We start from the raw sequence: 17771 nt of genomic DNA on the forward strand, positions 1-17771 counted from the left end.
AATATGGTGGCACCCTTAATGCTGACATGGATTGGGATTAGGATGTTAAACCTCAAAATTGTTACATTTTGCTCCTGTTTTCCACACAGAAAATGGCCACAATGAGGAAGAATTTCTCCCTAGTATACCTTTGTCAGAACTGAAATGATGATACCAAGATATCTGCAGCTTCATACTATCTATTGTTGAGTGGATATAGCCATAGAACTGTTACTAAATGCCTATGGGTAAACTGACTGCGGATTCACTTTGTATAGACAGAGAGGACTGCCGCTGACCACATGCTTCCCGCCTGCTGCATTCAGATGCCAGCAGGGCCCAGGTTCTCAGCTCATTTCCCTCCTATCTGCCCCTTTACCTGCTGCACTCTGGGACCACCAGGTGAAGCTCTTGCTAGGCCCCACAACCCTCCGAGATATCTGCACTCATCTAGTTCTGGCCTCTTACGCATCCCGATTTTAATCACTCCATCACTGGTAGCCGTGTCTTCAGCTGCCTAGGCCCTAAGCTCTGGAAATCCCTCCCTAAATCTCTTCAGCTCTCATTCTTCCTTTAAGACCCTCCTTAAAACCAACCTCTTTGTCCAAGTTTGGGGCCATCTGCCCTCATATCGCCTTATATGGCTCGGTGTCTAATTTCACTTTATAATGCTCCTATGAAGTGCCTTGGGACGTTTTCTTACTTTAAAGGCACTATGTAAATATAAGTTGTTGATGTTGTTGTTGTAGAGGTGGCCCTGCTGCAGCACTGTCTGGATAGTTCTGGGGGTCTATTGGCAGGCTCCCACTTGTTATCGGAAATCCTGCCATGAATATATTGTAACACCGACCTAGGAAGCTGGCCCAGGGTCATGGTATGGTTAGAGGCCTAATGTTTGTTTCAGGCAGCTACCTGCAAATTGTTGGAGGTCAATCTGATGTCAGACGTATCTCATGACTCTTTGAGGCATAGTCCTGTAATAACTGGTCATTTTTGACCCTGTCTTCCATTTGGAAAACAGGCAGATCAATGACCAATTTCGAACCCAAGACATTAGTGTTATTTAAAAGACAGTTGAATGCTGGATTGAGTTGGAGAAAGAAAGAAGGGAAAGGGAACGAGAATGGGAAAAGAAAGTCTGCATTTCTTATAGGAACAACCCAAAAGTTATAGTCACTGTAGGCAAACACATCAGCCAGTTTACACATGAACAATATGATCAATTAACATGTTCCTGGCTGTGTTGTTTGGGGTAGGATAATGCTGGACAATGGTCACCAAGTGAGCTCACTGCTATTCTTCAGAAAGTGTCACTGCATCTATGTTATCTGCCTGAACCACTGGGAACTTGGTTTAATGCCTGCTTCCAAAGAAAGGCTGAACAACCTTCCTGGTGTGTACTTAACTTGTGATCTGCCCGTTTGTTATCGGGGCACCCGCTCCCGCCATCTCACTGTACAGGTTAGGTAGAATCCACAGCACCAACATCCTCAGCGTGTTACTACCTTCTTCTTCTTGAACCAGCTCTATCATAAAAAAGGAGGGAGGGATACTCAGGCACCTACCAAAAGGTTTTAGCAGAATTCCAGTTGATATTTCCCTGGTAGGGCATTCCTACCAAGATTTCAGTGGGTAGACACCTGAGATCAAGTCTTAAAACGTGTCAGTTTTCCCTTCTCATTCTGAGATAATTGGGCGTGGCAATGCACAATGGAGAGAGTCTGCTTTTCTGCAATAGGTGTGGTGTTTCCACTCTGTGAGACAGATCTTTGTGTACTCACTCATCTCTGCAGATTAAAGGATACTCAATACACCTGGATGTAGGTTTTATTCAACAATTGAAAGCTATTTCCTGCCAGGGATTCTGTTTACAATACAAGTGACACAGTGCAATCCTTTTATCCAAATGGTTTTACATCCTGTGCTTACTTATAGAATTTCAAAATGGTTGCAGTCGCCCTGCAATAGAACAATCAATTGTCATTTGGAATTAAAGTCTGGGAGGTACTTTTTTTGGAACAGTGGTCTACTAAGCTAGGGTATGGTCTGTAAGTGTCAGCAGTCTGTCTCCACCTTGGCCGTGTCAATCTGAACGGAGTCCATCGGCAGGTTATTTTCAGGGGCTATCACAGCCAAGCCTGATGTTTGTCCTCACTGAATGTCCCAGGGGGCACACTTCCCAGCAGGGGACAATGTCCAGCACTTGGGAATGACAACACTGGATGATTTCACAATTCCCTTAGTCCGGACAAAATGAAACCTCTACCACTAGGCCCAGCTGAGATCAGTGTCCTCAGCACAGACCAGGAATCAAACTGTGGGCAGCCCTGGTATGCATGGCTCAAACTGGGATTTTATTTTTGCCAGCTGAGCCATTCAGCGGCCCATAAAATATTTTATCTGCTCATCCCTTGCTTTCTTTCACCAATTCAGTTCTTTGTGATGCGTCTTTCCAGAGTCAAAATTGTTTGGCATTGAAATGTTTCACATCTGCTGGGGTGGATGATGAGAAAGGCAGCCAAGCTAACTTATACATCCAGAGTAAGTGATGCTGTTCTGCTTTAAGGAGCTAGATAAGGATTATCATCAATTTCAGTTGGTACTGCAACCCTCCCTAACTCGGGAGGGAGTATAACAACAACTTGCATTTATATGGCACCTTCAACTTAGTAAAATATCCCAGAACTGCTTTACAAGAGTGTGAACAAACCAAATTTTACACTGAGCCACACAAGGAGATATTAGGACAGATGACCAAAAGCTGGGTCAAAGAGATATGTTTTAAGAAGTGTCTTAAAAGAGGAGGAGGAGGAGGAAAGATTTAAGGAGGGAATTCCAGAGCTTATGCCTTGGCAGCTGAAGGTGCAGCCACCAATGTTGGAGCAATTAAAATTAGGGATGCACAAGAGGCCAGAATTGGTGGATCACCAAGATCTCGGAAGATTGTAGGACTGGAGGAGGTTACAGAGATAGGGAGGAGCAAGGCCAAGGAAAGATTTGAAAGCAAGGGTGAGACTTTTTAAATGGAGGTGTTGCTGGACTGGGAGTCAATGCAGGTCAGTGACACAGGGGTGATGGGTGAACGGGACTTGATGCCAGTCAGGACACAAGTAGCATAGTTTTGGGTGAGCGCAAGTTTACGGAGGATGCAAGGGGGGAGGCTTGCTAGGAGAGCATTGGAATCTAGAGGTAACAAAGGCATGGATGAGGGTTTCAGTAGCAAGCAACTAGGGAGGGGGTACGGATCACTAAAGTGGTCATTAAAGGCAGAGAGCTGAGTTTCGTTGTCCCCCACCCCCCAACCCAAATATAACTGTTAATGGGAGGAACACATACAGTAAGAAAGCTCCTGCAACTATTAGATTAGAATACTCACTTTATCACCAAGAAAAATTGACAGAAAAGAAAAGAACCATTTTGCCAAGTCAGAAACCAAACTGCAGTGGAATCACGTGGACAGACGGAGAAGTAGGATTGTTCTCCTTAGAGCAGAGAAGGTTAAGGGGAGATTTAATAAGGTGTTCAAAATTATGAGGAGGTGTGATAGAGAAGTTAAGGAGGAACTGGCAGGAGGGGTTGATGAGGGTTGTCCCCAGAGGGGACAAATTTAAGATAATGGTCAAAAGAACCAGAGGGGAGGTGAGCAGACTTTTTTCTTTACACAGCAAGTTGTTCTGATCTGGAATGCACTGTCTGAAAGGGTGCTGGAAGCAGGTTCAGTAATAACGTTCAAAAGGGTTCTGATGAAGGATTGTCAAGCTGAAATGTTAACTCTGTTTCTCTCTCCAATGATGCTGCCAGACCTTGTGAGCATTTCCAGCATTTTCTGCTTTTACTTTCAAGAGGGAAGCAGATATATATTTGAAAAGTAAAAATTTGCAGGGAATGAGCAGGGGGTGGGGGGGGGGGGGGATCTATTTAAATAACTCGTTGGGCCAAACAGCCTTCTTTTATGCTGTATGATTCTATTATTTGGGTCCTAATTTTAGCCTTGCTGCTGCTGAAAGTTCATTGAAAACCTTACTAGAGAAAACCTCTGCATTACCAGACAAGGAATTAGTCCAACAAGAACAAAATAACAGAGCACAAAGGGATAGCATTCCTCTCCCCTCCCTTCTGTCAGGCACCAGACAGGCCATTGCACCCATAAAGGGGGGAAGAACACTCAAATTCCTTGCTCGGGGTCATTGCCATGGCTTGGGTGCACCCCCTAGCCCAGGGTAGAGGCTTGTGCTGAGATTGAGGGGCAGAACCAGGGGCACAGGTGCATTTCTAACTATTGGCCTCTTGACTGCTGCTGAAACCCACAGATAGAAGGCACTCAGACCTAACGATCATGCTAGAAAGGGAAGAATATAAACAGCTGAAGTCAGATAGATTACTCCTGGATTCACCAGTCTGAGGAAGGTACTGGTGCAAATCCCAATGCCAATTTTTTTTGGGTGGTGGGGGTGCGTTTCCCTGTATTTTGGAGGCACAGGCCCTGAAAGGCCCATTCAGAAAGGCCCGGGAAATGCCTGGGCAGCATAGTGGGGGTGGAGACTTGATGTAGCAGCTCTCTGTCCTCATCTTGTGTGCCTGGAACTTGGTATTCCCAGATACCGCGAGGAGGAAAATTGCCTCTATTTGTGTCTGTTTTATTTTCAAGATTTCCAGGCTGTTCACTCAAGAGCCAGACCATCTGACCCAAAACCCCCTCTCCTCCCCTCATTGTAACACAGTCCTCAGAAGTTAAATATTGAGTGTTATAATGGGACAGTTCCTTCACTATCCCATACAATATAGAAAAAGGCTGAATTTGTTGACTTTGTAATTCTAGGGGGAGCACTTCCTGCACATGTGCAGCTGCAGTGACGCCAGCTATGTCCAAGGCAGCTGCCTGCACCAAAGATGGCGCCAATGATCATAGAGTCAATGTGTCAAATTCTAGAACTAGCCCTACATCACTCCCCAACTCTTAATACATTTGCTTGGCCTTTGCTGAAACTCCTACTTCTTCCTGTAAATATTCTTTTTTATTCGTTTGTGGGATGTGGGATGTGGGTGTCGCTGGCTAGGCCAATATTTATTGCCAATCCCTAATTGCCCTTGAGAAGATGGTGGTGAGCTGCCCTCTTGAACCGCTGCAGTCCTTGGGGAGTAGGTACACCCACAGTGCTGTTAGGAAGGAAGTTCCAGGATTTTGACCTAGCGACAGTGAAGGAACGGCAATATAGTTCCAAAGTCAGGATGGTGTGTGGCTTGGAGGGGACCTTGCAGGTGGTAGTGTTCCCATGCATCTGCTGCTCTTGTCCTTCTCGGTGGTAGAGGTCGTGGGTTTGGAAGGTGCTGTGGAAGGAGACTTCGCGAGTTGCTGCAGTGCATCTTGTAGATGGTATACACTGCTGCCACTGTGCGTCGATGGTGAAGGGAATGAATGTTGAAGGTGGTGGATGGGGTGCCAATTAAAAGGGCTGCTTTGTCCTGGATATTGTTGGAGCTGCACCCATCCAGGCAAGTGGAGAGTATTCCATCACACTCTTGACTTGTGCCCTGTAGATGGTGGACAGGCACTGGGGAGACAGGAGGTGAGTTACTCGCTGCAGAATTCCCAGTCTCTGATCTGCTCTTGTAGCCACTGTATTTATGTGGCCCATCTAGTTCAGTTTCTGGTCAGTGGTAACCCCCAGGATGTTGATACTGGGGGATTCAGTGATAGTAATGCCATTAAACAGCAAGGGAGATGGTTAGATTCTCTCTTGTTTGAGATGGTCATTGCCTGGCAATGACCATACTTGCCACTTCTCAGCCTCAGCCTGGATGTTGTCCAGGTCCTGCTGCATCTGGACACAGGCTGCTTCAGTAGCTGAGGAGTCTTGAATGGTGCTGAACATTGTTCAATCATCAGCTATTAGTATTACAACAAGTGTTTTTATGAGCTCAAACCAATGTTTGATCTTCTCCAGCTGTGAGGGGAGGGCCGCTGAATACAAACAGTACATGCATCTCACTCCTCAACCTCTCACCTGCTCATATATGTGACTGTTTATTGATGTATATTTATTTTCCTGCAAAGTGGGGGTGAGCGGGAAGGGTGCCTGGTCTGGTGCGGACTGCAGATGTGGCCAGGTAATGGGAGCGGGGTCACCGACAGCGTCTTTATAAATTGCAAGTAAGCAGCAGGGTGGTGCAGGCTGGTCTAAACTATCAATCAGTTTCACTGCTACATCCAGTGCTGCAACACAAGGAGTTGGAGTTGGAGTGGGAACGGGCTGTGGACTCCTCGCTGGTGGCATTTGAGCTTCACACTGAGTGTTCAGGAGCCTAAGAATGCTTATTCGTGATGTCACTGCACGCATGTGCAGATGGGTTTTCGAACTGGTACTGGCAAAGAAGGAGCTTCAGCTTACAGGCGCATTTTGATGACATCATTGTCACTTTCAATCGGCGTTAGGAGTACAGTGATAGAAAAAATGACCATAGCCTTATAACAGGGAGTATTCTGACTATAACTGAGGCTGGGGGAGGTGGGTGCATCAACATATTGGGTTTTTAGTTTGATTAGGAGAGCCAGAGGAGACATGAGGAGAACAATTATTTTCTGCAGTGAGTTGTTGTGATCTGTACTGCACTGCCTGAAAGGGTGGTGGAAGCAGATTCTAGAGTAACTTTCAAGAGGGAATTGGATAAATACTTGAAAAGAAAAATTTGCAGGGCTGTGGGGAAAGAGCAGGGGAATGGGACTAACTGGATAGCTCCTGCAAGGAGCCAGCTCACAGACGATGGGCCAAATGGCCTCATATTGTGCAGTTTCATTCTATAATTCCATGATTAAAAAATAGGAAATGTCTGTCACTCACACACAAGTAATAAAGAAACTGCAGTGAAAGCCTCAATGTTCATGCAACCTGAAGCTTTCAGGAGCAGACAGAAGCACAGAAACCGATATGGAAAAATATGGGGACGCAGAGGTTGTGAGGATTATGATAAAAGAAAAATATCCAATTGCCTTTTGTTGAAGACAGGATGCGCTCGTTTTGAGGTATTTTTCTACCGCACCCTGCATGATCCCTGGCACACAGACTAACCAGCCTGCTTACTCCTGTAATTCAGTTCTTACTGTAACCCATAACATATGGAATGCCTGTGCCAAACACTATCGCACTTTTAGCTTGTCAGACACACAAAAGAGATATTGTTTCCTTGTTAAGGAATCCAAGGTAAAGGTCCAAGAAACGTAGCGCAGGATGTGGAAATAACAGAAGGGAATATACGGTGAATCCAATAGCTGCAGTTGGATGATGCAAAGCTAGATTGCAGGTAAAAGGAATGACAGAGGGAGGTGAGGAGTTAGAGAGCTATAGTCCCAGGAAAAATGAGTTGGAGAAGATTGTGTGATGAATCTCGAATTCAATACAGGGAAGAGGAAGGGTGTGTAAGATGTTGTGAAAACAAATGAGTGAGTGACCCCCAGTCGTGAGTGAGCTATAAAGTTGACCCTCGCCAGTTATAGATAAATACCCCTTTTCCCACCACTTATTTTGTTTGTGCCCATCAAGATTCGGGCTTTTAAAGCATTGCTTTATCTTTAAACTAATTCTAGTCAGTTGCACATACTCTGGCAAATGCTATGGGCAAATTCTCTGATAGCCCAGCACAATTTTGAACTTTGCCACAACAACCATAACATCTGATGACTTCCATAGTATTGATCCAGAATCCCAGTTTGAAGTGAAACCTGTACATAAGTTTCAAAACAACAACTCTTTAATGGGATAGAGATAGAGAGAGAAACTATTTCCTCTGGTAAGGGAGTCTAGAACAAGTGGGCATAACCTTAAAATTAGATCTAGGCAGTTCAGGGGTGATGTCAGGAAGCACTTCTTCACAGAAAGGGTAGTGGAAATCTGGAACTCTCGTCCCAAAAAGCTGTTGAGCCTGGAGGGTAAATTGAAAATTTCAAAATTGAGACTGATAGATTTTGGTTTGGAAAGAGTATTAAGGGATATGGAACCAAGGCAGGTAAATGGAATTAAGATACAGATCAGCCATGATCGAACTGGATGGTGTAACAGGTTTGAATAACCTACTCCTTTTCCTGTGTTCCTAATTAAAGACAATAACACATTTTACAATGAGTAAAGGGCTTCAATTTACAATATGGCTATGAGATGATTCAATAAATACATATGCCAATACTGACATGTGGCTGGTTAATTCCATGCCCCGAGTTTCCCATACAAATCTCTGCTGAACAGGAGCTGGCAAACTCTTTAGATTTAAAGGAGGCCGCAGACAACAGTCTGATTTTTGTGACATCAGGATTTTCAAAATGTTTTAAAAATGTCAAAAAGATGGGTTGTTGATTTTCAGCACAGTAACACACAGGTGTGACTCATTGGCCTGGATTTTGCAGGCAATGGGATGTTGCTCAGTCCCTCCACAAAAAAGATTTAGTGAGGTCTGGAGTGTAGGTTTCCTTTATTTGAACATGGCTTGAATTTGGCGCCATTTAATGGGGGATCTGTGATGTCCAGCAACAGGGCAGGCAGCAGGCAGGCTGGTCAACCAATCAGACTGAAGAATTCACACAGACAGCAAAGCAGAAGCAAAAAGCAGGATTACAGTTCACATTTTAATCATTGTACAGAAAGTGAAATGAAGATTGGGCTGTACAGATGGGATTAAGGGAGAAACTGAAATATCATAAACAAAACTTTTTTATGACTTACAAAATCATTTCAATTTTTAAATGTTCTTTTGAGGGAATGACACTCCGTACTTATAAAATTAGTTTTTCAGGGCCAGAGAGATTATTCAGCAGTAGTTATGATTTAGTATGCAGTTAAAAGCTCAGTTACTCCTGACTAAACAAGGCTTAACATCTTTGTTATTTTTTACAGCGAGAATACAGTGTAAAAAGTTGAAGCTTATGTCAAGTCACTGATTCTGTGTTGATTGCATCTGCAAAAACTGCAACATTGCATCATCTGGAGGATCAGGGCATCACTGACAGCAACTTCTGGATTTCCGCGCTTAACTGCATTTGCGGACGCCAGAAGTTACTGTCAGTTTTATGCTGTAATGACATCCAGCGCTGACAGTTCATCACCATCACAACCACAAATGCTGGGCCAATATAATTCTTCTCAAAGATGGACCCTCACTGGGTACATTAAAAATCGAGGGAGGAACCTCAGCTATTCCAAGTTTCCAGGGCTCTTCTAGCAAAGTTACAGGAGACAAGCAGGAAAGTCCCCTGTGGAAATTCATAACTCACCTCCCTCGAAGGTTCTTATAATGATTCATCACCAATGTCCTTTTGTTTCATTCTGTGCTCTTTCCATTGGCTTTGAACAAGGACAATGGGCGTCATTTTAACTTTGGGTGAGATTGTAAAATGGGCCATATCAAATTGACAGCCCATTGTACAAAGTCCTAATGTTCCCTCTACCCCAGAGGGTTGTGGATGCTCCATTGTTGTATATATTAAGACTGGGATAGATAGATTTTTGGTATCACAAGGAATCAAGGGAAATGGGGAGCAGGCAGGAAAGTGGAATTGAAGCCCAAGATCAGCCATGATCGTACTGAATGGCAGAACAGGCTCGATGGGCCATATGGTTTACTTCTGCTCCTTTTTATTGTGTTCCCTTCCACTGACTTCAATCCATAATGGGAGACAGTCTTCTTCTGAGTGCAAGGTGTAGAGAAATCAGAAATCTGTTCTTTTTAAAGCAAAGTATGCCTAGGACACTGAACAAACCTTCGCCACCACCCCCCCCCCCCCCCCCCACCCCGCACACCACCCCACCCCCCACCCCCAAACCCCAATTACCACCACCCCCACACTTTCCAATGTTCCTTCACTCTGAGTAGCAGTGGAGGTAATTTGATAGGGTAGATGTACAGAAAACTATTCCCTCTGGTGGAAGAATCCAGAACAAGGCAAAATAACCATAACATTAGAGCTAGGATGTTCAAAGGTGATGTCAGGAAGCACTTCTTCACAAAAACGGTAGTGAAAATCTGCAACTCTCCCCAAAAACCTGTTAAGTCTGGGCCAATTGAAAATCTCAAAACTGAGATCGATAGGTTTTGGTTAGGCAGGGGTTACAGAACCAAAGCAGGTAGATAGAGTTAAAATACAGATCAGCCATGATCTAATTGAATGGAAGTACACCCTACTCCAGTTCTTATGTTCCTAACTGCATTCCTCCAATTCTGGCCTCTTGTGCACCGTGAATTCCTTCACCCCACCATTGTGGCTTACTCCCATTCCTATGTTCCTGTTCGTATGCACAGCTTCACTCAGTGGCAAACTCACATTGGTCTGCCTGGTCTCACCAATGTTAGAAATATGAAGGTGATCCAACAGATGACCTGATTTCCTTTATAATAAGAGCTCACTTAGAAAGGGACCACCTCTCACAAACCATCTCATAGAACTCAGCAAAATTCAAATCCTCTCAAATAGCTCATTTTGAAACAACAGTTATATTGTACCTTGCACATCAACAAATGTGCACAGACACATAGGCTGCAGTATTGTGGTCCAAGGGATTCATTCCAATACTACAGCTATTCAATCATAACATAGCCACAAAATATTTGTGTATGTATGTGCATATGTGAGACAGAAGGGAGGAGAGAGGGAAGGAGAACAGAGAATGAAGGAGAGGGAGTGAGAGAGGGTACAGAGAGTTAGGGAGAGACAGGGAGAGAAGGCCGAGGCACACACACACAGGCATATTTGACATAGCACACCGACCTCATTGCTATTTACAACAAACAGCTGGAGATTGTTGTGGGATTTAAAGGTAGGTTTCCTCTTTTGTTCTTCAGTATTTATCCCTTGGATGGAATGGATGCAGAAAAACTGAGCATGACAATCGCACAGCCATAACTGAGCCATCCTGATCTCCTGTTCATTAATTTAAATTAGAACAATTCCAAAAGATGAAAGGACTCTGTTAGTCATGTGGTCCTCCACACTAGGTTTCCCACTCTGTGCTCTGTCCAGGTGATGACTTAATGTTCAAGCACAAAAAGGAAGAAATCTGCTCTCATTTTTCAGTTGAGACACTGGTAGTGTTCAGTAATGGCTGAGTGGGTACAGCCACAGTGAAGGAGCCTGGCCACACAGATAAGGTGGTCCCATATGCAATTGCCAGTCTGTGCCAATCTGTGGTAAATTAGCTGATCTCAGGCAAGGCAACAGTGAAGGCCTTGGTGCCTAAGGATGAGCGAAGGTAAAAAAAACATCAGATAGGTGTCCCATCGACCCTTTATAAAAAGTGCCGTGTGTGTAACCATTGGTGAGCAGCATCATACTAGACTCTTCCATGACTTTGCCTCTTTCCAATACTCTGGAGAGCAGTTCATGTCATTATCTATCATTAATCTATAAAAATTATCTTTTTGCATCATTTTCCTGAACTTTTCCTTGAAAGTGTTAATGCAGATATGCATAAAAGTAATTTAACTAATAAGAGTAGGAGGTTTTCTAATGCCAGATTCACAGAAAAATAATGAGAACGAATTGTGATGGGATTTTTTTTGTGTTCTGACTAGTACATTTAAATCTAGATTAATTATTGAAACATTTTGTATACAGATAAATTATGCTGGAAGATTGGGGGTTAGCACGGTGTCATTAACTTAATGGTGTTATATTCACAGATGTAGAAGTTTACAGACTGCTCACTTCTTTCATTAAGCAGGAGTAAATAGCTCCCATGGTGGCTCCATTGGTAACTGCACTGCTCAGTAAATTGCTGAATTTCATAGGCCAGGAAGATTTCAGGCTCAGTCTGTCCTGAGGCAGCGAACCTCAGCTAGGTTTCAAACAGGGATGTTAAACCACCCTCTGAGTCGAAAAAAAAACATCAGGCAGGCATCTCGCTCTGAATCACTATCCAGTTGCTTGTGCTCCCTAGGAATGGGAGTGGACAGTCAGCCCTTCAAGCCTGTTCTGCTATTCATGGCTGATCTGTATCTTAACTCCTTTTCCCTGATTTAGTTCCATATCCCCAAATACCCTGACCTAACAAAAATCTATCAATCTCAGTTTTGAAATTTTCAATTAACCACAGACAGAACATTCCAGCTGGGTAAAGAAGTACTTCACCCCTTCACGGTCTAGCTCTAATTTTAAGGTTATGCCCTCTTATTCTGGACTGTCCCACCAGTGGAAATAATTCCTTTCTATCTACCCTATCAAATCCTTTAATCATCTTAAACATCTCAATTAGATCACACCTTAATCTCCTATATTCAAGGGAATGCAAGCAGAGTAGATTTTGAGTATCCCTAAACCCCTCTGCCTCTCCAGCTCTCTTCTTTTTTAGGATATTCCTTAAAACCTACTTCTTTAACCAAGCTTCTGGTCACCCGTCCTAATATCTCCTTCTTTAGACAGTCTGATTACACTCCTGTGAAGCACCTTGGAACATTTTACTATGCTAAAGGTGCTCTATAATTCTAACTTGTTGAGTGAGGGCAAAATTAGGCTCAGTTGATTAGGCGACTGAAACATTTTGGGTTGGCACATAAAGAAAGGCCATGTGATGGGGGAATCAGAGAGGGGCCAGTGCCCAAAGGGCAGCATCCCAGTATGAGTCACTCCTTCAGCAGAACAGGGAGAGAATTGAGGGAAGGGAAGAGAAAAAAATACAAGAGATGAAAAACACCAACAATGAGGAGTTTTACAAAACCAGAACTCACCTTTTCAAACTCTTTTCATTCATGCATAAGATTATTCCAATTACGACCAGGGTGAACACAGCAAGTAGAGTGCCCAGCACGATGCCCAGAACGTTCTCTGCAAAACAAAGGCACTAAAAAATTACTCCAGTCATATGCTTCAAAGATTCCTTTCCGTAATTTTAATTCATGCATCTACTCAAAATATTAACAAACAGAAGTTAAATAACTCCAATGGTTTTTTTTCCCCGGATTTGTTCTGGTGACAATATGACTCATTCGCATCAAAACATTTGGGTGGGAAAAATTGGATTGCTCTCGTTTTTGGGCCTTGAGGTCACGCTTCACATTTAACCCATGCCTGGTCCCTTTGAAGCAGGCTGCACACAAACTTCATGCTGCTTTCTCAGTTCAATGATTTCAGCCTGCAGCTCAGTGCTGCACGCACTGCCGACTGGCTGCTCGCTCAAACAGGGATTCAGCTTTATGCGTAGCTAGCACATGTTTCAATTAGCCTGCACATCTTAAAGAGGAGTTGCACTCATTATACAGAAGCTGCGGCTGACTGTGGAGGATTTGACTGCGAGGAGAGGCAAAGAAAATGGAGCAACAGGCAAGAGAGAGGGCTCCCCATGTTTTCTGATGCAGCACTGGAGGCATCACTGATGAAACTGGAAAGGAGGAGAGACACAATGTTTCTGCAGAGGGACAGGAGACCCTCAAAGCACGCCCTGAGTAGGGAAGGGAAGTTGGCCAGGAAGGTCAATTGCTGGAATCTGGCCCCGAGGACATCGCTATATTGCTGTAAGAAGCTCATTGACCTCACAATGGTGGTCAAGGTCAGTAAATGCATCTTCACATGACATCTCCTACCCATCACACCTATCATGCTGCTCAATGCACCACATCCCCATCACTCACCCAGCAGCAATTTCAAGCAATCAGGACTCAAGCCTAACATTCAGCTACACTGCCTCACCTCACCCTCACACACCTTCCAATGCTGCCAGCCTCAAACCCACCTATTGCTGCTTACACACTTTTTTCCAGTTGTTCATGGGATGTTTTGTCGCTGGATAGGCCAACACTTATTGCCCATCCCTAATTGCCTTTGAGAAGACGGTGGTGAGCTGGCATCTTGAGCCGCTGCAGTCCTTGGGATGTAGTTACACCAACAGTGCTGTTAGGAAGGGAGCTCCAGGACTTTGACCCAGCAACAGTGAAGGAACGGCGATATAGTTCCAAGTCAGGATGGTGTGTGGTTTGGAGGGGAACTTGCAGGTGGCAGTGTTCCCATGCATCTGCTGCCTTGTCCTTCTAGGTGGTAGAGGTTGCGGGTTTGAAAGGTGCTGTCGAAGGAGTTTTGGTGAGTTGCTGCAATGCATCTTGTAGATGGTACACACTGCTGCCACTATGTGTCGATGGTGGAGGGAGTGAATGTTGAAGGTGATGGATGGGGAGCTAGTCAAGCGGGCTGCTTTGTCCTTGAGTGTTGTTGGAGCTGCACCCATCCATTACAAATGGAGAGTATTCCATCACACTCCTGACTTGAGCTTTGTATGGTGGAGAGGCATTGGGAAGTCAGGAAGTGAGTTACTCACCGCAGAATTCTCAGCGTCTGACCTGCTCTTGTAGCCACGGTATTTATGCGGCTGGTCCAGTTCAGTTTCTGGTCAATGGTAACCCCTAGGTTGTTGATAGTGGGGGATTCAATGATGGTAATGCTATTGAATATCAAAAGGAGATGGTTATCTCTTATTTGAGATAGTCATTGTGTGGTGCAAATGTTACTTGCCACTTATCAGCCCAAGCCTAGATATTATCCAGGTCTTTATGATGGAGGGAAGGTCATTGATGAAGCAGCTGAAAATGGTTGGGCCTAGGACACTACCCTGAGGAACTCCTGTAGTGATGTCCTGGGATTGAGATGATTAACCTCAAAAAACCACAGCTATCTTCCTTTGTGCTAGTTATAACTCCAACCAGTGGACAGCTTTCTCCCTGATTTCCATTGACTCCAGTTTGCTAGGACTCCTTGATGCCATACTCGGTCAAATGCTGCCTTGATGTCAAGGGCAGTCACTCTCACCTTACCTCTGGAGTTCAACTCTTTGTCCATGTTTGGACTAAGACTGTAATGAGGTTACAGACCAGTTCGGCTGTAGAGGTCTCAGGTGGCGTTTTTGATGGGGCAGCGTACAGGTGAATGGGCAGAACCCAAACTGAGCATCAGTGAGCGGTTTATTGCTGAGCAAGTACCGCTTGATAGGACTGTCAACAACCCCTTCCACCACCCAAATACATTGCAACCCACTCACAGACATTCTTTTCTCTCTCTAGCAGGAAAGGTGACCCATAAAAGGAAGGGGCAGACCAGAATCAGAGGGGGCCTGCATCACCTCAGCCTTCTAGAGGAGATGGTGCTCCACATTATGAGGGTAGCTGTGACAGAACGCATTGAACCCAGCGTCGCCAAAAACATTCAGGATGACAATATGTTCCACCTTTTGTCCCTTCTCAAAACCCACCTCACCCTCATGCTGCTATCTAACATCCAACCCAACCTCCCTTCCCCTCTCTTCTGCACTTATTCTTTCAGATACTCAAGAACTGCCACCTGGCCAGAAACAGAAGCCTCATGAGAAAGAATGAGAGCTGCTACAGATCTCTGATGAAGAAGCCCCATCACTTGAGCTGATAATTGCATTATAAGCTCAGATAATGGCATCGCGTGTACCTTAGACAACAGCAAGAACTGGGATCTGCATGTAGTGAGTCCTCAGCATGAGTGGGCTGCAGCCAGGGCAGGGGAAAGGATGGATCATGTACCAGCACCCATGAGGTTACAGACCAGTTCGGCTCTAGAGGTCTCAGGTGGCGTTTCTGATGGGGCAGCGTACAGGTGAACGCTAATGAGCATGTACACAGAGATGCTTGATGCATTGGCAGGCCTGCCAGACAGCCTGTTTTCACTGTCAACAAGCATGGAGGAGTCTGGCTCCAACTTGGCACGTGGCTTCGCGCAGAGTTTAGAGCCCATCCTTTCCAGTGTAGAAGTGGTGGCCAACTCCCTGAGAACACTTTGGACTTGCCTGTGATGCAGGTGGTGATGTCTCAGCTTCCATTGCAGCACAGGCGAAAGCTCCCTGAAGTCTCAGTACTGCATTGGAAGCTAAGACTGAGTTCCATGCTTGCTGCCATACAAGCTCAGACTGCCACCAATATGGCTGCGGATCTCAGTCAAAGGGGCTTGCAGGCTCGCACAGTAGTCTGTCCCCTAACAGAATTAGTAGAATTGCTGAGGTGCCACCCTGGGTGAGTGGCAGTGACACCATGGACTATGAACCTGCTGCCCTCTCTCGGGCTGAAAGCATTTGTACTCCCACAGCTGCCCCTAAACCAGTTCCCCTGCTGTTGCCTCTCAGCCAGCCAGCCCAGACTGCTGCTGCCCTTGCTGAGGTGGTGCAGTCCAAAGCCAGGCCCTCAGGAGCTGTGCAAGGTCATCCTGTAAAGGCCATCAGCAGCCTTCCACCAGCCATGCTGCAGCCACTAGAATAGCATTGTGTTGGAGCGCTAGGCCTGGCAAAGGCACCCTCAAAACAAGCACTCAGGGGATACACAAGGATGAATAGTTCATATTTGTATAATTATTGGATGTATTGTTGGATAAAGTTGTTATGGAAAGGTTTTTTTGTTGGCCAAGAAGGCACTGTGATGGTATATAGCGGATGGATTGAAAGATGGGGAACAGTGGAGCAATGGTGGTTGATGGGATGAGGTCTTAGGGGAACTGGAGTCTCAGTAGGCACTCATGGACAGACAATCTGGAGCGAAAGGGTTTTGGATGCCTCCTCCTCCACCTCCTCCTCCTCTTTCTCCCTATTTGGCTTGTTGGCAATGACTGTGTCAACATGATAGCATGGTTGTGGAGGACGCAGCAGACCACCACAACCTTGGACACCCACTCTGGTGAGTGCCAGAAGGCTCCCTCCACATGGCCTAGGCAGCAGAAAAATTGCTTTAGGATGACGATAGGTCGTTCCCATCTTTCAAATGAGACGGCAGGTGGACATATAAGATCCCATAACACTATTTCAAAGAAGAGTAGGGGAGTTATCCCCATTGTCCTGGCCAATATCTAGCCCTCAATCAACATCATTAAAATAGATTATCTGCTCATTATCACATTGCTGTTTGTGGGAGATTGCTGTGTACAAATTGGCTGCCATTGCACTTCAAAAGTACTTCATTGACTGTAATGCGCTTTGGGACATCTGGTGGTCATGAAAGGCACTATATAAATGCAAACCCTTTTCCTTTCTGTGTTTACATGGTTCTCATGTAGGAGCATTGTCTTCATGTGGTCAGGTAACAGAGGGGAGTCATGGGGGTTGGGGGGGTGGTTATCCCTTGTCTTTTTCAGGCAGTCAGCCTCTGGTTCAATGTGGTAACCCAAAGATGTCGGGAATGGCAGAAGGCCTCAGAATGAAGGCATTGTGGCTGCTGCCAAGATTAGCAGACATTCACTGACATGATGTTCTGTGCATGCTTGCACAGCGATTGCACGTTGATGGAGTGGTAGTCCTTGCAGTTCCTGCACCTCTCCCTTTAATATCTGCTACCCGCAGAGCCAAATGCGTGCAGTCAATGGCTCCCTGCACCATTGGGAAGCCCACTACTCAGCAAAACCATGTGCTCATTACTCCTGCTTCCCTCTGTTAAGAGAGAAGACGATGAAGGGGAGGCAGTGGTGTAGTGGTAATGTCACTGAACTAGTAATCCAGAAACCCAGGCTAATGCTCTGGGGCCATGGGTTTGAATCCCACCAAGGCAGATGGTGAAATATGAATCCAATTAATAAATCTGGAATTAAAAAGCTAGTCTAATGGTGACCATGAAACCATTTTCGATTGTTGTAAAAACCCATCTGGTTCACTAATGTCCTGATTCTATTCTATTAACGAATGACTGATTCCTGGGATGGCAGGACTGACGTATGAAGAGAGATTGGGTCGATTAGGCTTGTATTCGCTAGAGTTTAGAAGAATGAGAGGGGATCTCATAGAAACCTACAAAATTCTAACAGGACTGGACAGACTAGATGCAGG

General features: G+C 45.1%; 1 protein-coding gene across 1 annotated transcript in view; it reads right to left on the reverse strand.

Moving 5' to 3' along the window:
• susd2 (sushi domain containing 2) overlaps window positions 1-17771 on the reverse strand; it is a 140843-nt gene that overhangs the window by 9639 nt on the left and 113433 nt on the right. The window contains exon 14 of the mRNA XM_068055197.1: window positions 12685-12781. Within this exon, the coding sequence (XP_067911298.1) occupies window positions 12685-12781 (97 nt within the window). The remainder of the gene's footprint in view (window positions 1-12684; window positions 12782-17771) is intronic.

This window comes from Heterodontus francisci, chromosome 23 (genome assembly GCF_036365525.1).
Source record: "Heterodontus francisci isolate sHetFra1 chromosome 23, sHetFra1.hap1, whole genome shotgun sequence".
NCBI lineage: Eukaryota > Metazoa > Chordata > Chondrichthyes > Heterodontiformes > Heterodontidae > Heterodontus > Heterodontus francisci.